At 36.8% G+C, this 23,487-nt stretch overlaps 3 protein-coding genes across 8 annotated transcripts; all 3 read left to right on the forward strand.

The window, feature by feature from the left end:
• The first annotated feature begins 723 nt into the window (after positions 1–723).
• Positions 724–7,932, forward strand: LOC129092780 (polymeric immunoglobulin receptor-like). 6 transcript variants are annotated; one of them, XM_054600797.1, is made up of 17 exons: positions 724–1,008; positions 1,136–1,268; positions 1,545–1,639; positions 1,722–1,756; positions 2,495–2,572; positions 2,684–2,749; positions 2,862–3,784; positions 3,998–4,318; positions 4,469–4,786; positions 4,913–5,021; positions 5,242–5,339; positions 5,435–5,469; positions 5,905–5,961; positions 6,249–6,323; positions 6,504–6,569; positions 6,856–6,930; positions 7,113–7,932. In XM_054600797.1, the coding sequence occupies exons 7-17, from the start codon at positions 3,706–3,708 to the stop codon at positions 7,155–7,157; spliced, it is 1,278 nt and encodes a 425-aa protein (XP_054456772.1). In that variant the 5' UTR covers positions 724–1,008; positions 1,136–1,268; positions 1,545–1,639; positions 1,722–1,756; positions 2,495–2,572; positions 2,684–2,749; positions 2,862–3,705; the 3' UTR covers positions 7,158–7,932. The 6 variants fall into 6 exon arrangements, with proteins under 6 accessions (XP_054456772.1, XP_054456777.1, XP_054456773.1 ...); XM_054600802.1 differs by having other exon boundaries at positions 4,985–5,021; XM_054600798.1 differs by lacking the exon at positions 2,684–2,749.
• Positions 7,933–9,110: 1,178 nt separating this feature from the next.
• Positions 9,111–13,963, forward strand: LOC129092781 (uncharacterized). The gene is made up of 8 exons (XM_054600804.1): positions 9,111–9,186; positions 10,641–11,828; positions 12,057–12,377; positions 12,528–12,830; positions 12,988–13,084; positions 13,171–13,268; positions 13,414–13,448; positions 13,840–13,963. The coding sequence occupies exons 2-8, from the start codon at positions 11,783–11,785 to the stop codon at positions 13,897–13,899; spliced, it is 960 nt and encodes a 319-aa protein (XP_054456779.1). The 5' UTR covers positions 9,111–9,186; positions 10,641–11,782; the 3' UTR covers positions 13,900–13,963.
• Positions 13,964–16,284: 2,321 nt separating this feature from the next.
• vdac2 (voltage-dependent anion channel 2) lies at positions 16,285–22,115 on the forward strand. Its single transcript, XM_054599751.1, has 9 exons — positions 16,285–16,469; positions 18,060–18,131; positions 18,249–18,298; positions 18,644–18,796; positions 18,922–18,974; positions 19,932–20,159; positions 20,566–20,716; positions 20,817–20,874; positions 21,117–22,115. Exons 2-9 carry the CDS (start codon positions 18,065–18,067, stop codon positions 21,206–21,208), a joined length of 852 nt encoding a protein of 283 aa, XP_054455726.1. The 5' UTR covers positions 16,285–16,469; positions 18,060–18,064; the 3' UTR covers positions 21,209–22,115.
• The last annotated feature ends 1,372 nt before the right edge of the window (positions 22,116–23,487 follow it).

Raw genomic sequence — 23,487 nt, forward strand, 5'->3', positions numbered from 1 at the left:
CTTCCTCTTAGCACTTATTGTATTCGTATTAGTTTGTTGCACTTATTGTATTCGTATCAGTTCGCTGCACTTATTGTATTCGTAGTAATTTGCTTCTGCACTGTACTTTTGCTCTGGTTTGTGCTTTTAGATGCTTGTTTAAGAAAGGAGATGCACTTATGACTTCTGGTGACTAGTAGTTCTCTTGAATACCTATGTTGAATACACTTATTGTAAGTCGTTTTGGACAAAAGCGTCTGCTAAATGACTGTAATGTAATGTAATGTCTCTATGGCTCACAATATAGAAACCATGTGAAATACTTGTGTAAAGGACATATTTGGGATTTCTGCTATTATGTTGTTTTGTCAGGAATTCACAGTCAAATTGTGACAGTGAGTAAAGTGTCAGTCAATGCCATAGGCTCCATCTCCATCCCATGTCTCTATGAGCTGCGCTACAAAAACAATGTGAAATACTTGTGTGAAGGACAGCTCTATAAAAAGTATTACAACAAACGAACCAAACACAAGTTCAGGAAGGTTTTCAATCTCTGATGACACAAACCAAGGAATCTTCACTGTGACTATCAATGATTTGACGGATGAGGAAACGCTGAGTCGTTACTGGTGTGCTGTGAAGATTAAATGGGCACCAGATGCCAAAAAATGTTTTCAGCTGTCTGTCACAACCACAGGTAAAATACATTGACTGTTTTAAACAAAGATGAAATCCTTTCTTCTGAAAGAGGAAGTGTGACTGTCAGGTGCCGCTATGAATATCCAGAAAAAACAAAGTGGTGCAGGCTGGGCCGCTCCTGTGTGACAGGTCAGGGTGGGTCAATAGATGGAACAACAGTTACCATCAATTCAAGTGTCCCCAATGTTTTCAATGTGACTATGAGTGAACTGAGGACAGAGAGCAGCGGCTGGTATTTATGTGACAATGGAGACTTTCAGATGCCAGTGCATGTAACTGTTCATGAGTTACCCTCAACTACTTCAACTACAATCAGCCCCAATACAGCAAGTGAGACACTAACCCTTTTTGGTTTTCATGAATGAGTTACCTGTTATAAAATATGAAGCCAATACCTGGAACCAACATAGGTAACAAATATCAAATGCTGATACAATTTTCACATTTGTTTACTAAGACTTTACAGGACCGTTTCAAACCACTACCCAGCATTCCTCTCTGCGTACGAGTGCAGAGCCACATACAGCTCATCGCACAAAATGCACCATAAATGAGACGGACGGAGAGAGCCTGCAGGAAGAACACAAGAGGTCTGTACATATTACTTTATTTGACTTTGAACAGTTTAACAACTGATATGCTAAATACTGTATAATCTCTTCAAAAATGTTAGTTTTTTCATGATTCATTCTTCAGTGTTTACAAACTCTATGTGATGAACACATGGATGAAATGTGGTTGCATTTACAGATTTTTTCTTTTAAAAATGAAACCTATGAAAGAAGAATGTTTGCATTGGCCGATTTCGGATAACATAACCCTGTTTATTTAGTTAAATGTATATCTCATCTGCATTTCTCTTCCAGTTCCACTAAGGTTACGATTCTCACCACCACCCTCGTCTTATTGATGTTGGTTGTTCCTGCTGCCTTTTTTGGATGGAGGATGATTATGAGGCGTGGTAAGTCTGTTGTCATCTCTGCTGAAACAAATTCAGGAATATATTTTCTTTAATATATTTTTCAAAAATGTATCTATTTTAGATAAGACCAAGCCGGAGAGGTCTGACATCAATGCGGTAGGAAAAGCCATATTTTTTCCCTTTATTAGTAAGGTAATACATATATGGTCATCGTCCACACTGTCATATTTCCCTTATTTGCCATGTGGATTAACATTTAACTGTATGTCCAAATTTGGACTGATCATAGGAACATAGCCAATCAAGTATAAAATATACAATACTTACATTGAGTGTGAGTTGACTTTAAATGACTAGATCTACATCATCATGGCACATGGTAATATACTGCACCATTTAAACCCAAAAAATAACCCATCAAGGGACACAGTGGATCTACGGATATAACCCTAACCCTCATTTTCTGCTCAAAACAGCAAAAATGGAAAAACCTGGCAAAAACATTACCTTGATATTTTAAACCTTGATAAAATGAAATAACAAAGCATTTTTATAACCAGAACAATGAGTTAGACTCAGCAGCAGCCTTACATTCTTATCAACCATTTTAATGATTCTTCTTTGCAAGTTTGTTGAGGACCAATGTGGCTTGAGAGGTGAAACCAAGTGCCAAGATTGTTCACAGTGTTTAGATTATTTTATTGAGTTCCTCAAAGTAACTGCACAACTGTACTCCAAAAGCTGTGACTCATCCCATTCTGTCACCGATGACAGTTCTGCATTATCTTGCTGTTTAATCAGTTTTCATCACGACACAGGCATACACAAAGCAAACCTCCGACATGCAAAGCGACTACTTTAGTTATATTCAAATTTCAAATTCATCCCTCATAGGGCTCACAAATAGGGAGTGATCCAGATGTGCCCTACGCTACCATTTTTCATACTCAACATGCAGCAGCCCATCAGCAGGTAAACCAGACGAGAACTTTTTATTTTATTTAACACCTGAAAACACATCTGCCTACATTTGTGTCTTTCCATTGAAATTGTATCAACCTGACTGCAAATTTCCTCCTGCAGAATGATATTCCTGGAGAGAGTGTGACATACAGTACCATTGTAATAAAGGATAGTGTGCGACACATGGTATGTGATTCATTTCAATGAACTTTGATAAATAAAATGTATTAGTACTGTGGTTATGATTAGTCCATTATTGTTCAGCATTCACTTCTCTGTGCTTGTTTTCTCCCCTCAGACTGAACCATTAGATGGAAGTGTGATCTACAGCACACTACACACTAAAACTGAATAAGTGCCTATTTGCAGAAAAGGGGGGGAGGACATTAATCCTGAGAGCATGGCAACACTGATGAAGTCATTCTATGTGCACTTCATTAGTAGTATCTTTCAACATTTTGGATAAATCAATCAACCCTACAGTTTGTATCAGAGATCTGTAAGGTAAAAGTGTTATTTTGCGTATTTTGCACTGACAGATGGACACATTGAGTAAAAGCAACAGTTTAAATATTAACCAAAAGCAGATCAGAGGCCACTAAAATTAACCAAATTAAGGAAGTGTCAAGGAGTGCTCTTGGTGCAACTTCTCCTACCATGAGTTGACATTTTGACATTGAAGACTATCATTAACGTGAGAGAACCTTAAAGACACAGTTCAACCCAAAATAAATAAATAAAAAAGACATTTTCCCTTTACCTGTGATGCTATTATTAATCTAGATTGTTTTGGTGAGAGTTGCTAAATGTTGAATAACTTGGAGGTGTTGTGTAATATTTCGCAAAGTAAGAAACAGCAGTCTCAAAGAAATGGAAATGAACAATGTGACAAGTCTTGCTCGTCATTATTGTGCAAATAAAAACAGACAATTTAAAATTATAAATCATTGCTATTATTATTAACTCAAGCATTTTTAATTTGTTTGTTTTTACTTGATATTTGTTTTAATGAATGTAAAACACTTCACTCAGAATAAGCGTAACTGCCCTGAAAGGAAGAGGAAGAGAGATTTTAACAGTTGCAATGCATGTTTAGGAAAATCAGGAAGTAGAAAATTAGTCTGTCAGTGCATCAGTCGGTGATGTATTTTGTCCGACCCTGCTCACTCACCGACATGGATGTTCCTCTCAGAGTTCTTCTCATCATCACCGGACTCACAGGTCAGTCACAAGGGTCATTGTTTTTGTATATTAAGTCATGCTTAAGGTGGTTATGTCAGATTATGATGGAATAAGTAATTTCATACACGTAATTATTCAAATGTCATACAGAAGAATAAAACACGAATTATACGTTATTTGGAGACAATAATGCATAAAATGAATGTTGTTTGCTATATATGAAGTAAAATGCTGTATCTTTTCTTGTTGCAGGAATTCACAGCATAACTACAGTCAGTAAAGTGTCAGTAAAGGCTGGAAAATCAATCTCTATCCCATGTCTCTATGACTCAAAATATAGAAAACATGTGAAATACTTGTGTGAAGGATATTCGTGGCGCTCCTGCGATTATGTTATTAATACAAACGAACACAATTCAGGAAGGATTTCAATCTCTGATGACAAAATCCAAAGAATCTTCAATATGACTGTAAATAATCTGAGGAATGAAGACACTGGTGATTACTGGTGTGCTGTGGAGATCAATGATGGGCCTGATATCCACGAGTATTTTCATCTGTCAGTCACCAGCGGTAAGAGTCCTTAAAGAGCCGTTAAGCACATTTCCAACCCTTTTATGAAATTGTAAAACTTTGGAGGAAAAAGATAAGCAGGGTCTCATTGTTTGCCTTGGAGAGTGATTGTTATGAGGCTACCCACAGCTTTCTTTGATTTTCCTTAAGGTACACCAAATCTCTATGTGGATCATCAGGAGATTACAGGATCTAAAGGAAAAGATATAACCATCAATTGCTACTATCGTAACCGTGGTAAGAAGAGCTGGTGCAGGCTGGGCAGCTCCTGTGTGACGACTGGATCCTCTGGATTAATAGATGGAACAAAAGTTTCCGTCAATGCAAAGGATCGCAATGTTTTCACTGTGACTATGAGTGGACTGAGGACAGAGAGCAGCGGCTGGTACCAGTGTGTTAAAGGAGACTTACAGATGCCTGTGCATGTAACTGTTACTGAGCCAACTGTTACTGAGCCATCTACCACAAGTAAGTACTACAATTATAAAAGTAAAACATGTTTGTTTATGAATATTTTTGATTAAATATAAAAAACGAGAGATATAAGGAATAATCTTGTCATTTCAATTATCATTGTCTTGTTTTGGGTTATAGCCACTCTTGCAACAACAAGCACCACCTTATCACCCACTACTGAGTCTGTGAATCTCACCTCTGTTTTTGCAGACCGCACACTTACCACAGTTCAGGATGAACAGCAAAGGTCAGAAGGCTTTGAATTAACATGCAGTATTTATAGAACTGTGGCCATTTAATGGTGAAATACAACAGTTATAAAGAAAATCTCTATGTATTTGTATGTAAAATAGAAAAACAAGACTGGTTGGTAATGAAACTTTAAGAGTTTTAGCGCGTAATAAGGTTGATGAATTCTGTCAAATTATTTTGCATTTTGTGCATTTATTTATTTATTTTTGCTGCAGTGGTTCTGCTAAACTAAAGAAATTCATCATCCCTTTGAGTGTGTTGGTCTTCACTGTAATGTTGACCTTGTTCATCTGGTTCATGTTGAAAAGACACAGTAAGTTGCTGAACTTTGATTAATAATTAATGAAATAACATTGCCTTAAATATTTGCATTGAGAGTAATCAGAGTCTTTACTGTTTTACATTTAGAGCAGACCAAATCAGCATCATCAGCCATGACAGAGGTAAGATTAACTTATTTATTTCCCAATTTTTTACTAAGAACTCTAAAGGAACCACAGAATAAAGGCAGTAGATTGAGAGTGGTCATATTTATACGTTTACACCGCAGTGGTAGGGTGATCATTTAAGTGCAATAAATTTCAGAGAATATCACTTTGTAGACGTTCTGTAACTTTGCACATGTAACTAATATGTGGATGAGATGAAATAGATATCACACTAACCATTATCAGAAAGACTTAACTGAGCAGTACAATAATTATCATAATTCCTATTATTATGATTTTTCATTTTAATATTTGAGCAAGCGTGATCTTTTCTTAAGCTATGATCGTTCATTGCAAATTAAGTTCAATTGAAACTGTGTAAAACTAAATTTAAAGGACATTTATGTAGATTTTAAGGACACACTCTTTTGGTTTGCTCCTTCTACACAGGCTGAAGAGGAAGTAACGTACAGTAAAGTTGAGCACATAAGGAATACTTCAAACCAGGTAATCTGAGAATCTACTATCCCTTTCCATAGTTGTACAGGCTGCAGGGTTGTACCATTGCATATAGTTATTGCATATTCCTATTTAGCGCAATTTTGTCCTTGTCATTTTTAGTTAATAAGAGAAAGCAGCAAACGATATCACTCAGACTAAATGACATATTGGTACACTTAATATAATAACATGTTTTACCATTCACAATTGCAACTAAATTAAACAATGTGTAATTCATCAAAAACAGAAAATGCGTAGTCCTCTATTTCATATCTGTAACCTCTCTTACCCAGAGGACAAAGGCTGAGAGAGATGAGGACGTGACGTATAGCTCTGTGGTTAACAAGAGACAACAAAGTGGCCAAAGGGTAAATATTAAGAAAACCAAAACTCACACCCATTGTGACATACTTTTGTTTAGAACTTTTTTTTTTTTTTTTTTTTTTTTTCACATTTTGTTGTTGGTCTCTGTTTTTTTCCCAGACTGGGAAATTGTATATTTGTTCTTCCTTCCTTATTGTCATTTTTTACTTCTTTCTTTCCAACAGGTTGAAGTAAATGACGACAATGTTACGTACAGTAATGTTGAGCACATAAGGAATACTTCAAGCCAGGTAATCTGAGAATCTACTATACCTTTCCATAGCTGTACAGGCTGCAGGGTTGTACCATTGCATATAGTCATTACATATTCCTATTTAGCGCAATTTTGTCCTCATTTTTTGAAATAAGAGAAAGCAGCAATCACTATCATAACTCAGACTCAAGGACATATTGGTACACACAATAAATTAACATGTTTTACCATTCCCAATTGCACCTAAATAAAACAATGTGTAATTCATCAAAAACAGAAAATGCTTAGTCCTCTCTTTCACATCTGTAACCTCTCTTACCCAGAGGACAAAGGCTGAGAGAGATGAGGACGTGACGTATAGCTCTGTGGTTAACAAGAGACAACAAAATGGCCAAAGGGTAAATATTAAGAAAACCAAAACTCACTGCGATTGTCACATACTTTTGTTCTGTACTTTTCTTCTTTTTTTTACTCTTGGTCTCACTAGATTTTGTAATTTTTTTTCCCAGACTGGGACATTTTCTATTTGTTCTTCCTTCCTTATTGCCATTTCTTTTACTTTTTACTTATTTTCCAACAGGTTGAAGCAAATGAAGACAATGTTACGTACAGCACATTGGCTTAGCATCAGTGCAGCTTAGCACACGTTACCACGGTTTGTTCCACCTTTGTCCTACTTTATCCTGTTCTGCATACATTTCAAAGAAGCATATCCTGTTTGTTTGCTATGTTTTCCACAACACCATTGACAACCCGAGTCTTGGGTCTAACTGTTGTATTATTTAGTAGCCCTAAAGGTCACATAAGTATGTTATCTTGACACATTGTGCAGGGTTTCCATGTGTCCAAAAAATTTGAAATTCATCTTGTCAAATGTGTTGTATCTATCCATGTGTCAAATGTCAATGTGTCTTACTTACTGTACTGTATCTCATATAAACGAAGCTACTTCTTAAATATGAGCTTTTTTCTATGATTATATTTTCTGTCCTACTTTCAATGTCTCACACATCTCCTCCCATCACAAATCCAAAATCTTAACATCATAAATGTTGCAGCAAGTGGTTAATGTTGTGAAACTGTGGCAGTTAGGTAAATGCAACAAGACGACTTGATTAGGATTTGAAAAACATTATGGTCTGGCTTAAAATACGTCTCTTGCTCTGATTGTTTAATTATGACGCGGATGGATCTACTTTGGGGTTAGTTGAAAGCCTGTGGAGTCTAACACAAACGCTAACTCATGATCCTCATGTGAAAAAGGGGCATGATGAAGAGTGGTCTTAGTTAACTAAATTAAAGGACAAATTAATGTAAAAGACTATCTTTTTTCCAAGGATATGACAAAACAACATTTGATTTGCTCTTTCTTTTAAAGACCCAATGTTCTCCATCTTTTGAGGTCCTTTTCATCAATATTAAAGTTGGTTGATGTTAAAATGGCATGTCTGATCACTTGACACACACTTATCACCTCACACCTGAAATTTAAATCCAAAACCAATTTACCTGTGCTAGTTATGTTCAGCAAAAATATAATTTTAATCTTTGTGTTGTAGTATTTAAATACCAATCACTTCTTATTTGCTGCCTTTCATTTGTCTCACTGGTATTACTGCCAGTGCTGCAACCAGCAGTCAATGCATTGTACAACCTGATGGTAAAAACCCACTGGAAGTGTTAAATAGCCCTGTACTGCCACCTTCAGTTTGTTTATAACCACTATCACTACAGAACTTCCACACATTTAAAAAAACATTACTTTTAAAACCTCAGATATTGTGTTACTGGTCATTTCCTAGTCAGTATGCCTGGCTAAATTCAATTTAGCCGATTCAGTTTTAGGTTTGTAGTATTGAGATTGTTGGCTCACACTGTCATGGCTTACTGGGGCACTTGAATGGAATAGAGCCATTTTTAATGTTTATAGTAAGACCTATGCTTTTTAAGGTAAATGTCTGCTGTGAAAAAGGCCTATGTTTCAAATTAATCCATTTTAGGGCCTCACAAACTGGAAGTGATCCTGAAGTGTGCCCCGCCACCATTGTTCCTCATCAACCAATCATGTAGCAGACCAGAAGAGAGGAACCGGATTGAAAAATAGACTACATAGTGATGTGGTGTGGGGAAATTTATTTGCAAGACATGTTGAGTCAGAGGAAGTAGCTATTTTCGAGAAAAAAAAATCCATAGCTGTCTTGATCAACGGACGTCAACCTCACTTCATTTTTACCCCTTGTCCCCCTCCACTCAACAAAGTCTATATTTTGCCACTGTACCTGTTCTATCTTCATTATTTGTATTAGTCATCCAGTTCCTCAAGTGTTCCCATTAAGGGAGGTTTCCAGATATGATGGAGAATATCCACTCACCAGATAATAGATGGATGGATTGCTTACTGTGTACAATGCTTACTAATAGTAACATAAACAAAATACCATGGGTCTAAATGCAATATTTACTTCATCAGCCAACGTATGTGATGCAACTGCCTGGCTAAGGAGGAGGCAAGTTTGTAACAGTTGCTTCTGCATTTTATCTAAGATGTAGGAGGTAAAGTTCTCTACAATAGTCTGCCAGTGCCTTGGTCCATGATGTTTTGTCTGACATGGCTGTTCATCTCAACTTTCTTCTCATCCTCATTGGACTCACAGGTCAGTAGGGGTCATTCTAAAATGGTTCAGCCTATTATGTTTGGTGTGTTCCTCATGTCAGATGATGATGCAATTGGGCAGGAGGTGAATCCTTTATACGGGTGTTTTATTTCATACATTTTAGACACATATAATTTAAAATACGAAACAGGAAGGTCATTGGAAGGAACAATACCAATAGTGTATCAGTTAGAATGTTGTATTCCTTCTTGTTTCAGGAATTTAAAGCATAACTAAAGTCAGTGAAATGTCAGTGAAAGTAAGAAATTCAATCATTGTCCCATGTCTCTATGGCTCGCAATACAGCAACATTTCAAATCCTATGTGACATTTTTAATAATTTGGTCGAAAAACATTTAGCAGGGTCATCATTTTTGTGGTCAAAAGTAGGGACATCTGAAGGAATTATTTATTTATCAGATGTAACTCCTATACATGCACATATCTTGGAAGCGTCTTCGATATCTACCTGTTTATTTTATACTCTTAAGGTACACCCAGTCTTTATGGATCATCATTATGGAGTTTATGGAGAGACAATAACCATCAATTGCCACAGTGACGCTAGATGGGTGCAGGCTGGGCGGGATGTTTTTCATTGTGACGATGAGTGGACTAAGGACATAGAGCATATATATATATATATATATATATATATATATATATATATATATATATATGACTATAGTATATATATATATATATATATATATATATATATATATATATATATATATATATATATATATATATATATATATATATATATATATATATATATATATATATATATATTTATGACTGGTGACTAGTAGTTCTCTTGAATACCTATGTTGAATACACTTATTGTCAGTCGTTTTGGACAAAAGCGTCTGCTAAATGACTGTAATGTAATGTAATGTCTCTATGGCTCACAATATAGAAACCATGTGAAATACTTGTGTAAAGGACATATTTGGGATTTCTGCTATTATGTTGTTTTGTCAGGAATTCACAGTCAAATTGTGACAGTGAGTAAAGTGTCAGTCAATGCCATAGGCTCCATCTCCATCCCATGTCTCTATGAGCTGCGCTACAAAAACAATGTGAAATACTTGTGTGAAGGACAGCTCTATAAAAATGATTACAACAAATGAACCAAACACAAGTTCAGGAAGGTTTTCAATCTCTGATGACACAAACCAAGGAATCTTCACTGTGACTATCAATGATTTGACGGATGAGGAAACGCTATGTCGTTACTGGTGTGCTGTGAAGATTAAATGGGCACCAGATGCCAAAAAATGTTTTCAGCTGTTTGTCACAACCACAGGTAAAATACATTGACTGTTTTAAACAAAGATGAAATCCTTTCTGTGAACTACTTAGGGTTAATGAAAAAGAACAGATAAAGTCAAAATGTCAGATTCTCATGAATTCAGACTGCCTCATTTTGTATTGTCCTTTTTTTCAAGGTATGCCAAGTCTATATGTGGACCAACAGGAAATCGAAGCTTTTGAAAGAGGAAGTGTGACTGTCAGGTGCCGCTATGAATATCCAGAAAAAAAAAGTGGTGCAGGCTGGGAGAGGACATTAATCCTGAGAGCATGGCAACACTGATGAAGTCATTCTGATGTGCACTTCATTAGTAGTATCTTTCAACATTTTGGATAAATCAATCAACCCTACAGTTTGTATCAGAGATCTGTAAGGTAAAAGTGTTATTTTGCGTATTTTGCACTGACAGTCGGACACATTGAGTAAAAGCATCAGTTTAAATATTAACCAAAAGCAGATCAGAGGCCACTAAAATTAACCAAATTAATGAAGTGTCATTATGAGTGCTCTTGCAACTTCTCCTACCATGAGCTGACATTTTGACATTGAAGACTATCATGAATGTGAGAGAACCTTAAAGACACAGTTCAACCCAAAATAAATAAATTTAAAAAAACCTGTAATGCTATTATTAATCTAGATTGTTTTGGTGAGAGTTGCTAAATGTTGTTATCTGCCGTAGAGATCTACATTCTCTTGTGGTGGTGCTCAAATTGCCAAAAAACACATCAGAAAAACTCAGCAGCAATGTCTCTTTCCAGAAATAATAAGGTGGGGTGAACTGTCCTTTTTATTCATTGTCGTCCTCAATCCTCCTACACACACTGGCTTTAATAAGATCAACTATATACTGCTACAAAATATCTGATTATCTTCTTTTATCAATAATCTCCAGAACATCTAGGGCTCGATTCAGTGGAATAACTTGGAGGTGTTGTGTAATATTTCGCAAAGTAAGAAACAGCAGTCTCAAAGAAATGGAAATGAACAATGTGACAAGTCTTGCTCTTCATTATTGTGCAAATAAAAACAGATAATTTAAAATTATAAATCATTGCTATTATTATTAACTCAAGCATTTTTTATTTGTTTGTTTTTACTTGATATTTGTTTTAATGAATGTAAAACACTTCACTCAGAATAAGCGTAACTGCCCTGAAAGGAAGAGGAAGAGAGATTTTAACAGTTGCAATGCATGTTTAGGACAATCAGGAAGCAGAAAATGAGTCAGTGCATAAGCCCATGATATTTTTTGTCTGACTCTGCTCACTCACCGACATGGATGTTCCTCTCAGAGTTCTTCTCATCATCACCGGACTCACAGGTCAGTCACAAGGGTCATTGTTTTTGTATATTAAGTCATGCTTAAGGTGGTTATGTCAGATTATGATGGAATGAGTAATTTCATACACTCTGTAATTATTCAAATGTCATACAGAAGAATAAAACACCGATTTGTCTACGAATTATACGTTATTTGGAGACAATAATGTATGAGATGAATGTTGTTTGCTATATATGCAGTAAAATGCTGTATCTTTTCTTGTTGCAGGAATTCACAGCATAACTGCAGTCAGTAAAGTGTCAGTAAAGGCTGGAGAATCAATCTCTATCCCATGTCTCTATGACTCAGAATATAGAAACCATGTGAAATACTTGTGTGAAGGATATTGTTGGCACTCCTGCGAGTATGTGATTAAAACAAACCAACAAAATTCAAAAAGGTTTTCAATCTCTGATGACAAAATCCAAAGAATCTTCACTGTGACTGTAAATAATCTGAGGGCTAAAGACCCTGGTGATTACTGGTGTGCTGTGGAGATCAATGATGGGCCTGATATCCGCAAGTATTTTCATCTGTCAGTCACCAGCGGTAAGAGTCCTTAAAGAGCCGTTAAGCACATTTCCAACCCTTTTATGAAATTTTAAAACTTTGGAGGAAAAAGATAAGCAGGGTCTCATTGTTTGCCTTGCAGAGTGATTGTTATGAGGCTACCCACAGCTTTCTTTGATTTTCCTTAAGGTACTCCAAATCTCTATGTGGATCATCAGGAGATTACAGGATCTAAAGGAAAAGATATAACCATCAATTGCTACTATCGTAACCCTGGTAAGAAGAGCTGGTGCAGGCTGGGCAGCTCCTGTGTGACGACTGGATCCTCTGGATTAATAGATGGAACAAGAGTTTCCATCAATGCAAAGGATCACAATGTTTTCACTGTGACTATGAGTGGACTGAGGACAGAGAGCAGCGGCTGGTACCAGTGTGTTAAAGGAGACTTACAGATGCCTGTGCATGTAACTGTTACTGAGCCATCTGCCACAAGTAAGTACTACAATTATAAAAGTAAAACATGTATGTTTATAAATAAGTTTTGTACAGCCATTTGTAAATTATTTGATTAAATATAAGAGAGATATAAGGAATAAGCTTGTCATTTTAATTATCATTGTCTTGGTTTGGGTTATGGCCACTCTTACAGCAACAAACAACACCTTATCACCCACTCCTGAGTCTGTGAATCTCACCTCTGTTCTTGGAGATAGAACACCTCCCCCAGTTCAGGATGAACAGCAAAGGTCAGATGCCTTCACATCTACGAACAACTACGTTGTTGGGTTTTTTAAATAATTTACCTGTTTTATGTGCTTTGAATTTGTTGCAGTGTCTCAGTTGACCGAAAGGGCCTCATCATCCGTTTGAGTTTGCTGATCTTTGTTGTAATGGTACCATTGTTCATCTGGTTTATGTTCAAAAGACACAGTAAGTCTATGCTGAATTTTGATTAATCCAATTCATGCCAAAACAGTTTTGTTCCTTGTAAATATTTTGCCATACGTGTAGAATATTATGCATTATTGTCATTTAGCATTGAAAGTCTTATTTTGAGTCTTTGCTTCCCTTTTAGAACAGACCAAAGCAGAATCATCAGCCACAACAACGGTACAGTAAGATATGTTGATTCATTTCCTAGTACAAATATTTTACAAAGAAGGAGACACACGCTATCATGGCCATTTGCTTATTTTAATACTGCAGTGATAGCAAGAGTAATAAAGAGTACATATTTCAGAGACAATACTGCATTGTCCCTTTGCAACTGCTAGATTACAATATAGATGAAAATCAAATAGTTATATATACATCTTGATCATTCATATCATTCTTGTGTATCTTTTAATACAACTTTGTTTGATAGGAGAGCATTAAGAGAAACTTAATTGAGCACATCTGTGATCACAAATATAATAATAGTTTTAATAATAAAAAAAACAATTATGGTTATTGGTTCATACTTGCCATTAATGTTCTGTCCTCTGCTCCTCAAACACAGGCTAAAGAGGAAGTAACATACAGAACTTTGATCTTTATGACCAAATACCTGCAAAGCTAATGGCATTCCCATCAGCCTCATTTTTTGCTTAGTGTTTTTTGCTAATCAGCAAATGTTTGCATGGTTACACAATATGATGAACATGGTAAACATTCCTGCTAAATGCCAGTATGTTAGCATTGTTGTTGTGGACATGTTAGCATGCTAAAGTTACCATTTAGCTCAAATAAACCATTGTGCTATAAGTACAGCCTTACAGAGCTGCTACTATGGTGGTAGACTCATAGGCTGGTTTATCTTTGATCATTCTTTGTAATTGTCATTTTTTTCTTCTGTTCTGCAACAGGTTGTATTAAAAGAGAGGATGTGACAAACAGCATGTTGGCCCAACAGCAGCAAAACCTGTAAATGTTCCCCCTACTACTCATACATCTTAAACGTCTGTCTATAACTCTTAATCTCTTTTTTTGACAGGAAAATGTTGCAATGGGTTTCAATCCGTTTGGTTTGGTTTTGCAGTAAATTCTTCCTTATTTTTACATTTTGAGGTTTTTGAGCTTCTCTTTTTTCATCTTCCTCTGCATAGCTGCAAAACATTTCAAACATCAGTGATGGGCCTGGTTTCACAAAAGCATCTTAAAGCTGGTTTCAACTTCCAAAAGCATTCAACATTCTTAGAAATGATCCTTTTCACTCATAGGAGGTCAAGAGCATCTTAACAAGCTCCAGAACTTGCAGGAGGAACCAAAACGACATGTTTTATATACTTTTCATTGTTTTTATTCATTTTAGTCTGTATTTTTTATCATGAACACTGATTTTGATTTAGTTACTTTTAATGGAAAATTATAGATAATGTTTAAATTACAAAATAAGAAAATCTAACGCACACAAATTAATCTAACAATCAGTCTTCCCGTTTCTTTTGTGATATCCTCCTCTCCTGTTTAATGTAGTTTCCATATCTTCTCTTTTTTTATGGTGCCACATGCTTTTTGGTTTTATATAGAAAATATGACATTCACAATAGATGACATGCACATTCAGGAAGACTGAAGGAACACCCACTGCTTCGTTATGGGTTCAATATGTGTTAAAGAGTGACATCTGCCTGGAGCAGCACGTAAATCATGTGTGTAATACTCTGTGGTTATTGAAACACTGGTTTTCCAAAAAAAAAAGAAAAAATGTTTTATGGATGCACATAAAACTTTTGAGTTGCGCAGAGATGTCATACTGTGTCTTCAAATGAATATGCTATACATGCTTATGTACTCAGAGATACTTTAAGCACAATTAAAGCAATAAATGTCAATTTGTCAAGTCTATGATAATATATACATTGATTGACTTCATGCTTTAGTCCTTAAATAAAGAAATTAAAAATAAAATGGGCATATATTTGGCTTATGGTCATTTGTGACTTGTGAACAATACAAACTGTATGCTTCATGACAATGTAATGTTCAAATTAGACACTTCAATTTTAAAGCATTGACTAAAGGCAGGAAAACATTATTTCTGGCAATACAAACTGGCAGGAGGGTTGTGTTGTGAAAGCTTTGTCTAGGTTACTGTTGGATAAACCAGGGCTAGAAGTTGCAATTGTTATATAACCATTTAGGGCAATCTTCTGATCATGTGTTCAACTTACAAAATAAATATGTATATGACTTGGCGGATAATTACTATTAGAGGAAGTAACATAGAGCAATGTATTACAGACCACAACTTGTATTCCGCAGCATAAGTACACATAAAATACAGTCAAATCATCAATTCGTTTTTGGAAGTACAGCAAAACTGTTTTTTGCAAACAGCAAGCTACACAGAAAAAAATAGTTTAGGTAGCAGTAAGGTATGATGCCATAGTATGATGCATTGATGCACTCAATGTTTTGTGCACTACCTAAAATAATAATTAAAGCACATTACATTACATTACAGTCATTTAGCAGACGCTTTTATCCAAAGCGACTTACAATAAGTGTATTCAACATAGGTATTCAAGAGAACTACTAGTCACCAGAAGTCATAAGTGCATCTCCTTTCTTAAACAAGCATCTAAGAGCATAAACCAGAGCAAAAGTATAGTGCAGAGGCAAATTACTACGAATACAATAAGTGCAACGAACTGATACGAATACAATAAGTGCAACAAACTAATACGAATACAATAAGTGCAACAAACTAATACGAATACAATAAGTGCAACAAACTAATACAAATACAATAAGTGCTAAGAGGAAGGCTCAGGGTATAAGAGGTCATTAAAAGCAGTACAGCTATTTGAAGTGTCATAGTGGTGGTTTGTCTTTCATACTTTTTTACAAGTCAGTTTTTTTTTTTTTTTAAATGAACTTTATTTGCCACATACTTTCTTATATCCAATCTGGTTCAAAAGAAATACGCAGCCTTGACGTCACCATGCCGTGACGTACAAGCAGTTCTAGACAGGCACTTGTACGGCCGCCCGGGGTCCTGCAGCGGGCTGTGATAGGTCTGGATTTCATTGCAGTGCAGTCTCCTTCAGCTCGCCCTTCTACCGGTGACGCCTGCTTCGGCCGTGCGGTTTCAACAACATCTCCAATAAAGTAACTTTAGTCAACCACTCGTCCCATCCTCTCCAGGTAAGAGAGCTACGTACTCCGTCCCACATTGTTGCTCCACTCCACAACAAGAGAGAGTTTTTACGCGTGCTTTACGCACACCGGCACTCTGCAGGCTAGCACATGGAGCTAAGCTAGCTGCGCTGCGGCTGACACATGTCAAGTTAAAGCAGCGGGGTTAACTTCTCAGTTTTGCTTTGTGTTTCATGTCTCATAATCATTTGCATAACTGTTATATCTTAAGAAAGTTTTGACATGGTGATACTTTAACTTAAGCGATCATTTAGCCAACCCCCCCTCCTCTCCCCTCCCTAGGGCCTAGTTAGCAGTAGTGAGTTAGCAGGCGGGTGAACTGGTTAATTAACCCATCCCACTAATTGGCACCGGCATGTGCTTTGCTCCACGCCTAGCTGTTCCCCTGCCAAATTCACGTGAGGGAGTTACGCTTGTTTAATTAAAGAGCCAGGTCTGAACCAGGCAACCCAGTGCGGCAAAATGGCTCCTGTCTCACTGGGTAACCTTGTCCATCGGCTGTCAAACACCCTGCCCTGCTGTGACTACCTGGATCACTGTGACTGTCTGTCACTGTGCCAGACGTGTCGCATTTAAAATGTAACCAATAGTGTGAAAGCGAAAGTATACATATCAGCACTGACACTCGACTTGGTAACATTAAAAGTGATGATATGTTAATGAGCCATACAGTACAGTGTATACAGTCTGTCTGCCTGGTAAGGAAGACTCGTGCATCTTGTTATTAACAGGATAGTAGTAAGATATTGGTTATGAATGTCCTCTCAAAGCTAGATTTCCACTCAGGAAGAACAGATAGTGTAGCAGTTTACATCTGCATGTGATTCAGGCTTGTTTTCTTCATTTTTAAGAATAAATGCATCTTTATATAGATAGATAGATAGATAGATAGATAGATATAGTACAGTACCAGTCAAAAGTTTGGACACACCTCATTCAATGGTTTTTCTTTCTTTATTTATTTTTTCTACATTGTAGATTAATATTAAAGACATCCAAACTATGAAGGAACACATGTGGAATTATGTGGTAAACAAACAAATGCTCAACAAACCAGAATATGTTTTATATTTTAGATTCTTCAAAGTAGTTGAATGAGAAGGTGTGTCCAAACTTTGACTGGTACTGTAGATACCAGACCTTATTTTTGCATTAAGCTTAAGGGTAAGAAGTGTATAGCCTGAAAACATTATTTAAGACAGCATTTGTAAACTGTAATCTCAAAATATAATACATATGTGTGGGACATTCATTAGAGCCAGCGATTTCTGACCTTACCTCAAAATATTGAGGCCCTTTTATGTAATTCAAAGACATTTTCCTGACTGCTTGCTACAGCTTCAGTCACAGACTTTGCATTTGCAGATGAGAAAACAGCAATATGTCACACTCATTAATCCACATTGGAGGAGAAATTGTTAATTCATTGTAAAATTATGGAAATGAATAATTGCATTTTTGTTGTCTACACTATTACATTGTGATTTCTTTTTTTTTTTAATTGTACAAAAGCTGTAAGGTAGAACTGTACTTAATGTTAGAAGAATAATTTTAACATTATGTTTTTTCTGTCTACAGATACAATGGCCGTGCCTCCCTGCTATACTGACCTGGGCAAGTCTGCCAAGGACATCTTCAACAAAGGCTATGGTATGGTTTCTTACAGTTTGACCAAGTGGCACTGTGATGTGAAAATGTACTGCCAAAGCTAGTTGATTTTGTAGATAAGCTTTGAAGTTATTTGAACAAAACATTTGTTTTCTTCAGGATTTGGCTTGGTGAAGCTCGATGTCAAGACAAAGTCTGCCAGTGGAGTGGTAAGCTCATTTCTTTTTGGGGTTTAGAATTGAAAACTAAACTGAAAAAGTATGGTTTACATTTTGTACTACCTTGTCATTTGCAAGTGCCTGTGTCATCATTTCAAGTGTTGATTGTAAAAAGAAATGTTATATAAAGTGATGTTTCAGTTAGATGTTGTTTAATGTCTAGATTATATATTTTTTTTAACTTAAGATATTTTGGGGGTTTTAAAAAAAAATGGCAATAGCCTATCCAATGTATGAATGCCTGCCAAATGTAATGATGGATCAATTTATGACTTTCATTTAGTTTTTTTCATCCATTGTATTTCTTGTGAATATCTCTAAAATTGTCCCTTGCAGGAATTCAAAACAGCTGGTTCCTCCAACACTGACACCAGCAAAGTTGCGGGCAGCCTGGAAACTAAATACAAAAGGTCAGAATATGGCCTGACCTTCACTGAGAAGTGGAACACTGACAACACCTTGGGAACAGAAATCACTGTTGAAGATCAGGTCAGGAAAATATTCAAACATTTTTTACATCTGTTATTTAACAACAGGTGTCAACAGTGTGTGTGTTTCCAGTGAGCATGACGGGGCAACATCCATTTCAAATGTTTTTCTATTGTTTCTCACAGATTGCCAAGGGACTGAAGTTGACTTTTGACACAACCTTCTCACCAAACACTGGGTAAGATGATGGTCTGAAAGGCAGTTCTATGTGAATTTTACTCTGCCTGTTGCATGAGTCACTTTGGCAACCTGATCCGTGCCAGACATGCTTCTCACAAGTGTAGTTGTCGCCCATGTGACCCCAGTCCCAATATGGAACAAGTGTATTATATCACATTACTGTGATTAACAGCTTACCAGTTTGCCCAGCTGTGTGGGTTTGAATTATTTGAGGTGTAAAATCACGTGAGCAATACAGTACATGTTCCAGAGGAAGCGTCTCTTCTTTCATACTAAGTTTGGGAAGGTTTATTGGAGTTATGTGGCTACATGGAGACGGCATGTTTTAAGGATACAGTGTCACGCTCAGACTGGGAAGTAGGGAAGTAAACACCAGCACTTTGGCAGTATCGCGTAAACTGGATGAGATCTAGTTCAAAGCCAAGCTGGTGAAATGGTTGATGTGACTAATCATTTATTCAGGGTTTCAGCAATGTGGCCTTTGGAAGGGGAAAAACATTTTTTGCTACTTGATATGTTTAGAATTATCTCTAGGAGAGACTACCTCTATAACAGTGGTTCCTAGGGGCCTTTTTTATATATTGTATTTCTTTCTGTTCATAATAGAAATGCACAAAATAATGCTGCATTTCTTTTTTTTCTCATCATTTTTGAGAATACAGCCGTTTGTTTGGATTAATTTAATTGTAATTATCACTGGACAAAAAATGAGTTGACTCAAGAAAAACACCCAGCTTTAGACTGTTACATTTCAAACAGGTGATGTACTTTCCATCATAAATTAGAGCAGGATAATTGTGTATTTTTATTGTGGTAACGCATAATGCTAGGCAATTATTTATTTTTATTTGAATCACATTGGCTAAAAACATTCTACAGGAAATGTAACCTGACCCACTTATGAATAGTTTGATGCCTTATATGACTTTCAGTTAAAGCTGTTTCTCATCAACAGCAAGAAGAGTGGCAAAGTTAAGACCGCCTACAAGCGCGAGTACGTTAACATGGGCTGCGATGTGGACTTTGACTTCGCTGGCCCCACCATCCACGGAGCCGCTGTCGTCGGCTACGAGGGATGGCTCGCCGGCTACCAGATGAGCTTTGACACTGCCAAGTCCAAGATGACCCAGAACAACTTTGCTATTGGCTACAAGACAGGAGACTTCCAGTTGCACACCAACGTGTAAGTACAGTATTTACATAAGGTTGGAATTTTATCAGCGGTGAAACTTCAGTTCACTTAATCTAGAATTTGTTTCCCCGCTTATGTAAAAATGGCTGTACATGCAAAGTATTGTGCATCTGAAGTAAAAAAAAAAATAATAATTAAAAAAACCTTTGAATAACAGAAAAGGAGTGCGAGTTTTAAAGTGGCAACATTTTTATGGGCTTAATAATATTGGCCCAGTTAAAGCAGAAACCGTAACAACAAACTATTAATAAAACCTAGGAATATTGAAAGCATAGAAAGTGGATGACTGCGTCTCTACAAGCTAATGGCAAAACTTCCAACACCTCTTTATATAGAAATTCCAAACTTTGTTTTGTGTAGCATGAGATCTCACTCAGTATGCTTGTGATCTTTAAAGCAATGACGGCGCTGAGTTCGGAGGCTCCATCTACCAGAAGGTGAGCGACAAGCTGGAGACAGCGGTCAACCTGGCCTGGACCGCTGGCAGCAACAGCACACGCTTCGGGATTGCAGCCAAATACCAGCTGGACAAAGATGCATCCGTCAGCGTAAGTAGTGCAGTGGAGTCCTTTTTTATGAATGGGCAAAAGAAAAATAGGACTATTGTCACTAACTGACTTTGGTGTTTTTTTTTTTTTTTCTCCATAGGCTAAAGTGAACAACAATAGCCTTGTTGGTGTTGGGTACACCCAGACTCTCAGACCAGGTAAGGTGGTTTCCTACAGGTTTTTATTGACAGCTGGGGGATGTTTACAAAAAAGTTTATTGATGAAGAATATTTTAAATTTGAGAACACACTTCCAGACTAACCTAGAATAGTCATTTATAGTTACTCTGGCCAGCCTGCATTTTCCTGTAAACCCTCATACTTTTGAATTCTCACATGTTTAGCAGAGTAATTTTGCATTTGCACTTTTAAGGCTAATGTTTGTCCTCTTGCCTGTGCAGGTGTAAAACTCACCCTGTCTGGCCTGGTCGATGGCAAGAACATCAACGCAGGAGGCCACAAGCTGGGCCTGGGCCTGGAACTGGAAGCCTAAACTTTCAACATACTGCAAGGGACTAGGGAATATCAGAAGAATCTGGCCTTAAATGTATGTCCAACTCTTACCAGCAAGGGGATATCTTGGAGAGATTGGTTCAAAGGCTACGACAAAAAAACTCTAACTTGTTAAGTACCTCTTCAAGTTGGTGCTTCTGTCATTGGTATATTTTACCTTTGTGGCTTTTTACTTTGTAGTTGCATCTATTCAGGAGAGTAGGTGGCATATTATTTATAAATCATGTCATTTATTTTCTGTCCAGCACTGCCATAACAATGAAATCCAATACAATACAAACCCTTCGCCTGTCATCAACTCTGTGTGGCTTTATTGTGATAATTCCCAGGCAGTCAACATCAGCTGACTGTTTTGGTGGTGAGCGTTGTCATACCTTCTTTCTGATTTTACAATCATGACCATCTGATATTCCTTTGTCGTCTACAGTTTTAATTTTCACACCTTGTTGATTACACTAGTCTTTTTCTGCTATTATTTAAATACTGCTGCAAGGACAAACTAAAGATCTGTAATGTTTTTGTTTTGCGTTGGCCATCAGGGTTTGTGATGTTCTGTTAAAGCTGCACATGTGACCTTCCCTTAAACTGGGCAGTTTTTGGGTTGTTAATGTCGGGTCAGTAAGTTTGAAAGAAACCTGTACACATGGCCGACCAAGCAGAATTCGTTTTTTCTTTTTTTTTTTCCCACTCTGTACTAACAGACAGCTAGGGGGTACATGAATAATGTTCACAGTAATGCCAAATTATCGTTGTCCGGAGGAGGTGTAAGTCAAAGTTGCACTCTGGGAAAGTGCTTTCCTGTACTGGGCAGTGACGGAGCCCACAGGAAGTCTTGGAGGTCCTTATGTGTATGTATACATTTTCAATAAAGTCTTTGAACTCCACAAGTGCATTTTTATTATGTGATTTTACTAACAACAACTTATTCACTTGCATGTTTGGTTAATTTTAACCTTTCAGAGGCCTGTATCATAGAGTGGGATGAGATGGGTTGTTTGTTTAACGTGTGCTAATTAAATGTATTCGGCAGGAGTCAATAATTACATTCACCAGCTTATCTGACATATTTACAGTTAGTGTAAGCAGCCTCAAACAAATTTTCATTTTTCAGTTGGTTTCAAGTTGTTTTTGTTTTGACACCTGCTCAATCCACTGAAAAAATAAGTGAAGGCATGTTAAAAAAAATGCTGCAGTCTTTTAAAATGCCAGTCATAGTATTTATTCAAACTATCCTGTTCTTTACATTAGAAGTGCTCAGCAGTCAGATTTTTTTTTTTTTGAGTCGACACCTTAATCAAAACAGTTTTATGCCAATCTTTCTTACAAATCAGCTCAAGCTCTGTGAAATTGAATGAGTGTCAAAACAGCCATTTTTAAGGAAGTTAGGGTATTGTATCAATCAAGTCTGTTCAGAAACTTTCCTCAGAACTAAGAACGTGTGCTTTGAGTGATGGGAAGTGTGTAAAGTGATATTTTAGATGCATCATTTCACGGCAATCTCCACTTTTGTGTTTTAAGAATATTTGTCTTCACATGGCTAGATGGAGGTGCCTGCACTCTAAAGTTTTGCGTCTCACGTGAAAGCGTAAAACCTTTCGAGAGAAAACGACTAAAAGTGAAATGAAAGCTACAAAGCAGACTGGACACCAACTGAGACATTCCCCTACAAAGCAGCAAAATAAGTTAAACGTGCAGTAATCGGACTGATTTAAAGTTTACAGGAAATATGTTATATGGAATCAGTTGTCCATCGTAGCTGCCCAGAGTTCTGCCTGGATATTGTGTTACAATGAAGCAAGGAGTTTGATTTACTGTCAATCTTTTGTGTGGACTGGCACTGCCTGTGTAAGATGGTGATTGCTGCTATTAACTCCATGGTCTGTTATTGATCTACAGCAACTGTAAGCACTTGGTCTCAACATCTGATGGATGGCGGTTTTAATGGGAAAGCAATAACACTGCTGTAAGTGGAGTGGTTTATTGCCAGAGAGGGGAAATCAACCAACGGTAGGTGATGAATACAGTGGATCAATCAGAAAAAGTATGTCAGTGTACGCACACACATTGTGTTGCCAACTGCAGACAGACAAGATGTTTATCCACAATAGAATTTGTTAAGGAGACCAGCAACGATATTCAGTGGTTTTGACATTGCATTTATTTTTCAGCACATACCAAAGCAAATAAAAAGTAACTTTGTATCTTTTACATTCATGATAAAATTCTTGAACTGGTAAGTCAAAATATTTGTATCACATT

Source organism: Anoplopoma fimbria, chromosome 6 (genome assembly GCF_027596085.1).
Source record: "Anoplopoma fimbria isolate UVic2021 breed Golden Eagle Sablefish chromosome 6, Afim_UVic_2022, whole genome shotgun sequence".
In the NCBI taxonomy this organism is placed as follows: Eukaryota; Metazoa; Chordata; class Actinopteri; order Perciformes; family Anoplopomatidae; genus Anoplopoma; species Anoplopoma fimbria.

Coding starts and splice junctions, on each gene's coding strand:
- LOC129092780 (XM_054600797.1), top strand. CDS start 3,706: ATGTATTTTGTCCGACCCTGCTCACTCACCGACATGGATGTTCCTCTC. Junction 4,787..4,912: donor TACTGAGCCATCTACCACAA/GTAAGTACTACA, acceptor TTTGGGTTATAG/CCACTCTTGCAACAACAAGC. Junction 5,022..5,241: donor GTTCAGGATGAACAGCAAAG/GTCAGAAGGCTT, acceptor TTTTTGCTGCAG/TGGTTCTGCTAAACTAAAGA.
- LOC129092781 (XM_054600804.1), top strand. CDS start 11,783: ATGGATGTTCCTCTCAGAGTTCTTCTCATCATCACCGGACTCACAG. Junction 12,378..12,527: donor TCATCTGTCAGTCACCAGCG/GTAAGAGTCCTT, acceptor ATTTTCCTTAAG/GTACTCCAAATCTCTATGTG. Junction 12,831..12,987: donor TACTGAGCCATCTGCCACAA/GTAAGTACTACA, acceptor CCACTCTTACAG/CAACAAACAACACCTTATCA.
- vdac2 (XM_054599751.1), top strand. CDS start 18,065: ATGGCCGTGCCTCCCTGCTATACTGACCTGGGCAAGTCTGCCAAGGAC. Junction 18,797..18,921: donor AAATCACTGTTGAAGATCAG/GTCAGGAAAATA, acceptor TGTTTCTCACAG/ATTGCCAAGGGACTGAAGTT. Junction 18,975..19,931: donor ACCTTCTCACCAAACACTGG/GTAAGATGATGG, acceptor TCTCATCAACAG/CAAGAAGAGTGGCAAAGTTA.